At 26.0% G+C, this 7520-nt stretch overlaps 1 protein-coding gene across 1 annotated transcript; it reads left to right on the forward strand.

The window, feature by feature from the left end:
- The first annotated feature begins 2651 nt into the window (after positions 1 to 2651).
- Positions 2652 to 6099, forward strand: LOC131623816 (histone-lysine N-methyltransferase, H3 lysine-9 specific SUVH4-like). The gene is made up of 10 exons (XM_058894825.1): positions 2652 to 2999; positions 3493 to 3543; positions 3706 to 3843; positions 4092 to 4141; positions 4240 to 4328; positions 4488 to 4644; positions 4756 to 4861; positions 4953 to 5135; positions 5330 to 5563; positions 5986 to 6099. Exons 1-10 carry the CDS (start codon positions 2652 to 2654, stop codon positions 6097 to 6099), a joined length of 1470 nt encoding a protein of 489 aa, XP_058750808.1.
- Positions 6100 to 7520: the final 1421 nt, after the last annotated feature.

Below are 7520 nucleotides of genomic sequence, written 5' to 3' on the forward strand. Positions count from 1 at the left end.
GATCATAATCAACGGAAGTAGAGACAGGTTCCTACATTGACATTTTAAATAGATTTCTATTAGGAAAAATAATAAAAAAACTTAAATGAAAATTTGCCAAAATAGATTAATAGAATTAAAGAATAAGTCGGACGATCCTCTTGTGACGACGGCTCAAACATTTGAAGTTTCGATGTGTGCTGTATTGATAAATAAGGAAAAGTTATTTCTAAAATACATCTCTGATATAGATAAATTTGATATTTAATAATACAACAAAAATTAAATCGATAACAAATTACCTCCAGATTGTCAACTCTTTTTTTAATAATCCATCAAGTTCAAAAGGAAATTCAAGTGGGTTATCTTCACCGGCCTGAATTTATAAGAATTATCTCTTTTTAATCCATATTTTGTATATGAGACAATATATGCATCTGTGTTGAAAAGAACATAAAAGAATCTGAAACAATAACATTGGTATGAGAATCTAAAAAAATATCCTTTTTATATTGTTTACCTGATAAAGAAGAGAAAAGATTATGAGCAAGTTTAACACAAAAATATCCTCTTTCTCTGCTATTTTCTCCAAGATTCTCTTCTTCCGCTACAACTATGCTTATTCTCAATTGATTCTCAGAATATGTTTTCTGAGTTTCTAACCTAAGTGGTTTACTGCATCACTGTTTCAACATGGGACTAATCAATTCTCACACACACAGCTCACTCATCCCAATTAATTTAATTAACACACGCCCCTTTCTAGCTCTTAACTCTCAATTTTCCCTCTAATTTTAATTACTCGGAATATTTTCAAAATGCTAAATATTAACTTATTAATATTTCTAATACTAAAAATATTAAATTTCTTGACTAACTTTCGCTCCGCTATCCCGAACTAATACCGACTAAATTGTCCCAAAACGGGAAAATATCAATAATTATCACAAATGACTAAATTAAACAAATAATTGTTTTTTCGGGCGTTACAATGGGTTTTTTTTGGAGGATTTTGGGGAGTTGGGTGTAGATAAAGATGTGGTGGAATGGAATCTTAATCGGGAAGAAGGGTTTTTGGTATCTTCTTGTTATGGGGGTATGCGAGCAAGCGTACTTTTTTGGGCCTTTTTGTAGATTTCATGAGGCGAAGGGGTTGGTTTGGAAATCGGAGGTGCCGTTCAAAATTAAGACTTTTGGGTGGAGGCTCCTTGCTAATAGGCTTCCAACAAAAAATCTTTTGGTGCATAGAGGTATTCCTATCCTTTTTGATCATTTAAAGTGCTCTTTTTGTAGTATTGATCTAGAAAATCGAGATCATACTTTTTTTGTTTGTTCTTTCGTAAAGAATATTTGGAGGGAGATAGCGTTATGGATAAGTAAATCGGGGATAGAGGAGGAAGAGTGCTTGTCAAGTTTTATGGATTGACACTCATTTTGTAAATCTAAAAAGGTAGATGTAAAAAAGTTAGATGTGATTTGGTTAGCCACAACTTGGTCCATTTGGTTGGTTAGGAATGGTGCTTGTTTTTTTGAGGAGGATTGGATGGAATTTTGATTATTTGGTTTGGAACATCAAAATTTTGGTGTGTAGGTGGTCCTTTTGTGGAGAGATTACTCGTTTCAATTATCCTTATTACGATTTTGTCAAAGAGCCATTGCGTTTCTTATCGTAATGATAATTGGTTTGTAATTTCTTTTGTCGGGCTTTTGCTTTGTCCTCTTGTAAATAGGTTGGAGAACCTTTAGTTTTCCTTTATATGTGTTAAAAAAAAAAAAAAAGAAGATTTTTACCATATAGTAGTATAATATAGAGGTTTGACTTTTGAATTAAATTCATTATTTCATTAATTTTTTTCATGCAAATATTGAATACAATATTTCAATAATTCTCTATTTCTGTATTCATCATTATGTCAATTCTATTTTTATTACAACGACTCACTGCCTTTAAGAAAAAAACATTAAAGCATTCAAATATAAAAATTAGTAATAGATTTAATGCGATCAAATACTATAATAGGCCCTCATAATCTTGGCTATATATACTTCACTCATTCAAATATATCATCATCACTTATACATTTGAGGCAAACCTAAGCATATAATTTACTGGTAAGTTTTCAATTATTTCTGTTTTGAAATTATTTTATTATTTTTTGTATCAAAACAATATGTTACATTAGGATTTTTCGTCAAACACTATATGATTGAGAATATTAATTTCTTTTCTCATTTTTTATTTTTTGTAATAACACAATTGTTGGTAATGTTTATTGAGATTTGATAAAACTAAGAGAGTGATTGAGTCCGTCAATAACGTTTTAGGATCTATATTGCAAAACACATATTGAGTTTCAATATTTTGTTTCAGTATTTGTTGGGTAAAAGAGAATATATCAATTCATAATATAAATTTCATATAATATTTTACAAACCTTATTTATTAAATAATTGATCATGTAACGTATCTGCATTGCATAATATTGTATCGTTTAGTTCATTATTAAGGCTAATTATTCTATAGTAATTTTTTCAATGTTTGAACAAATTTTTAGTTGATATTTTAGATTTATTTGATTGTTTTGTATTATTTATTAATACGTTTTCATTTTGTTATATCTTATTTTATTTATAGGTGTCAATTTCACACTTTTGAATATAAAGAAATTATAATGGAGTCAATATTCAAGAGTTGTGAAAATAAGACCGAGAAAAGTTTTGAGCAACCAATTAGGGTTAGTTCAAGACTTCAAAATCAACATAAACTTTCTTATAACCTCTACCACAAAAGAGGTATCAAATTTGAAGACAATTTTATTCAAAAAAGACCAAAGCTCAACCATTTGAAGAAACAACAAACATTGGATGATAAAATTCATGAAAGTGACCCTTGGTTAGAATCTATAGATTCAAGTTCTTCAAAAAGTACAGGTTTATTTGTGTTTGACGAACTTGACATGAGGGGCATTTTGTCTCTGAGACAAACATTTAGACTTTTCAATCTTCATAATCTTGCTAAGGTGCGTAATATAATATATTTTAATATTTTACATGATTTATGATAATTCTTTTTTTTTCATAATTATAATAATCTTACATTAGACTACTTTATTTTTTTATTGGTTATTTATTTTCTTGATTTTTTATATTATGAAAATAAAATTCATTTACACTTTTTTTTTTTATAAATTTAAAAGTTATATGTTTATAATAACCAAGTAAAACGGTACGAAATATTTATATTTTATAAGAGAAAATAAAAAAAAATGTTAATCGATTACTGATGCAATTTTCTTAGCAGAGAAATTAATTACGATTATGCTATATTATTTTTATATCCTTTCATTAATGCTTGTAAATCAAATCTAGTGTTCCATATTTTAATTTAATTTTTTTTATTGTTGAGTATTAATTAAAATTTTTAAATCAAAGTTGAGTTAACTTATGGATTTAACACTTAAACATTGTGTCTATTACATTTTGTTCTAATAATGTGACCCATTAATTTTACAGGAAGAGACTAATAACAAAAAGGCCAATGCCTGGCTTGTAAGGGATAGCAAGGTCATCATCTTTATGAGTTTGACACTAATTTGCACTATTGTTGCACTAATGTTTTTCATGCAACACAAAATAGGAAATTCTTGAACTTCATTTTATTTGTTCTGAGTTGGAATTTATGAGACAATGAATATATGGATCTTATTTGCTTATAATTTATTATAGAAAGAATTTATTCAATTAATTTTTATTGTATTGCAGATTGTTGAAAATGGCATTGATAATGAACTTGTTATGGGACTCACAACATCAAAATATCTGATCAATAAGCTTCAGACACTTGCTAAAGTGGGAATAGATAAGGTGGTAAAATTTTATTTATATAATTTAATTTTTATTTTTATTTAATTAAAATTTTTAAGAGAGATTGAGTATAAATTTCATCAATAAAAACAAGAGAGAAATATGTAAGTGAGTTTATTTTATATACAGGTGGTTATATAAAACTGTTTGCACATTTTTTTACTATTATATGTTATTTCTGATCTTTGGTGATATATTTTTGTTCCATTTATAAAGTGAAATTTTAAGATTATTTTATATTACTCCAGGTCCATTTTATGAAAGGTCAAGTCGCTAGAGCTATTTCTTCTTCGCCAAGGTATTTATTAACAAATTTCTTTTTATATATATAATATTATTAAACTCTGATGATATATCATACTTATAACTGAATTATAAAAATATTATTATTTTTAGTTTGGTATGCAACGACATTAGTGATGGACAAGAAGCTATTAGCATAATTGCAACCAATGAATTTGATGATCCTCCCACTGCTCCTATTGGTAAGTTTATTCACACTGCTGTGTTGAAGATGTGTAGTGATGTTTCATTTTCTTTTTCTAATATATAGTCACTTTTTTAAAAGTGAAATATTGTGCTATCACTCCTTTTTTTTTTAATATAAAAAGTATATGACATTGATGATGTTTTTAAAATTTTAGGTTTTACCTATATTATGTCAAATAAAGTTTCAAAACATGTCAAGATTCCATCAAGGACTCATGGATGTCATTGCCAAGGAAGTTGTAGAAATATTAAAATATGTTCATGCACTAATTTTTTTAATGGCTTTAACTTTCCTTACACAAACGATAATAGGTAACATTTTTCGTTTCATTCTTCTTTCTTTCTTATATATGATACTAGAAGTGTTTGATATTTAATATTCTTAAAATTAATAACTAACTTTTAATTATTTAATGTTTTTAGATTAATAGAGCCTCGAGACATCGTAGTGGAATGTGGGCCGCAGTGTGGATGCGGGCCTAACTGTGGAAATAAAATTTCCCAAAAGGGTTTGAATTATAGACTTGAGGTCATTTAACATTTTAAACAAACTTTTAAATTTTATTATCATTGTTGTCTATAAATATGTTAATTAACTAAAATACTAATCTTTTATACAGGTTTATCGTACAGTCAAAAAAGGATGGGCTGTTAGAACATGGGACTTTATACCTTCTGGTGCACCAGTAATAGAATATATTGGTGTACTAAGTAGAGACGATAAATTAGATAATTCAATTATCAATGACTACATATTTGATATTGATTGCTTGCACACAATCAATGGATTGGATGGAAGAAATGTAAGAATACAAAAATTTATAATACCACTATGATTTAATTAGATTTGCTCTCCACCCGATATTTTATCTATCTAGTTTATTAATTAAAAAAAATATGTACTCTTTATCATTATGTAGTTTTTATTTTATTATAAATAGTATATGAAAGTAAATAAGATTAATATTAATATTTTTTTATTATTGATATTTTTCAGAAAAGGATGGGCGATGTAATACTGCCTAAAAGCAAATCATATCAAAATAAAGTCAGCGAAATAGAAAAAGATCCCGAATTTTGTATTGATGCAGGTTCTTTCGGAAATGTTTCAAGGTTTATCAACCACAGTTGTGAGCCAAACCTTTTTGTACAATGTGTTCTCAACAATCACCTTGATGTTAGACTAGCTCGTCTGATGTTGTTTGCGGCACATGACATACCTCCCTACCAGGTAATTATTTTTATAATTTTTTGTTATGATGTGTTAACTTTTTTTATGGTGATGATCGAACATAAAAAGAAATTTATGTATTTATGATCGTAATGAAAATAAATCTTTTAGCATTTTTTATTGTAACCAGAAATGACCGTAGTTTTTAAATTCAAGAATCACTTATGTTTTACAAAAAATTTAGTAAATTTTTCACAAATTTTAAAAAATAAAATAAAATAAAAAACCTGCCGCAAAGTTAGTGAATCATAAGAAATTTATATTATCATTGTTCATGTTATCTTTTATATTTCTATAATAAATTCAATTTAAATCTTTAATTATATTTAAATTTGTATTTTGGACATGTGCCTCTTATATTGTCGACAACTTGTTTCGTAGGAAAATTTAATAAGAAAATGTTAATTTTTTTTATTTAACAGGAACTGACTTATGACTATGGATATAGACTTGATAGTGTGGTTGATTCAAATGGAAAAATCAAACAGCTTCAATGTCATTGTGGTGCAAAGAAATGTCGTAAGCGTTTGTACTAGTATGGTAAAAATCATACAAATTTCATCAAATTAATATGTATTAGACATTTAAGGGATTATCTATAGAGAAATATATTGCAAAATTGTAATAAATATGACAATAAAATGTAATTTTGTGTTCTACAATTTTTCTTAAAGAGATATAATGATCGACAATATTGCCTCTTATAATCACTTAAATATATTTAAAATCAATGCAACAACACAAAAAGAAAACACTTTATCAATGCTAATCTCCTTCAAAATATATCTTCGTGGTTACAATAGAGTTAACGAAAAGAATCCTACATATTTAGTTATTGTATTTAAAAATAAAACCATATTTTGAAACAATTAAACGACACCAAACAACACCCCACTAAATTAAATAGTTATTTTTTTCTTCTTTTCCCCAAACCAAAAAAAAAGGTCAATATGTATTTTTCAAAAATAAAAGATTTGTAGTGTAAAAACCAACAAATTTAATGTATTTAAGTTAATTAAAAAAATAACATTTTTAATTATTAAAATATATTATTTATTATGAACTACCATAATATGAACATTTTTTAAAATGAAAAACAATTATTGAAGAATGGAAAATATTTATAGGGAGTATCAAGAGTACCTAAGATTACAGCGGAATACATTAAACAAAAATCAAAACACCACTTGAATATGTAAGAACTAGGTTGGCAACCCTAAAACAATTGAGGTGTTCAATTTTGATCTACAACATTTATTACTTCTAGCAATACTTTTTTTTGCATCACCTATAAATTGTTGCCTAAAAAAAGATTAAGCAACATTTATTACGTGTTGCGAAGACAATTCTCGCAACATGTTACAAATGTTCCCTAAATTATTTATGGGAACGATTTTCAAATGTTAATATAATTTATCTTTGGAAATAACTAATAAATGTCCCATTAAATGTGTATGGGAATAATTTTATATTGTTGTATGATTCCTAATAAAAGGTTACATTTTTAAATGTTGCATAAAAATTTTAACAAAACAAAAATTATTTAAGAATAAAAAAATATTTTATAATATTAATTAATAAGAAATTTTTCATTGCGCATATATTTAACATGAATGCATTTTTAAAGCTAATCTTTCATTCAAATATATAAACATTCCAAATTTTGTCTTTAATTTTTAAATAATATATAAATATAAAAATAAAATAATTTTGTAATGCCCATAAATTTTGAAAGGATACCAATATTCAAGTTAAATTTGTTTTAAATTTTAGTTAAATTTAAAAATAAATTATTATAAATAAATTTATATTATATGAAAATTATTTGATGTCCAAAATTTTAGAGAATTATTTTTAAAAGATAATCAAAATATATTTTTCCGTTAATTTTTTTATAAGAAAGTTTATTTAATTTAATAACATTAATAATAATACTTGAATATTACTACACAGAACA

The sequence above is a fragment of the Vicia villosa genome, unplaced genomic scaffold, assembly GCF_029867415.1.
Source record: "Vicia villosa cultivar HV-30 ecotype Madison, WI unplaced genomic scaffold, Vvil1.0 ctg.000081F_1_1, whole genome shotgun sequence".
In the NCBI taxonomy this organism is placed as follows: Eukaryota; Viridiplantae; Streptophyta; class Magnoliopsida; order Fabales; family Fabaceae; genus Vicia; species Vicia villosa.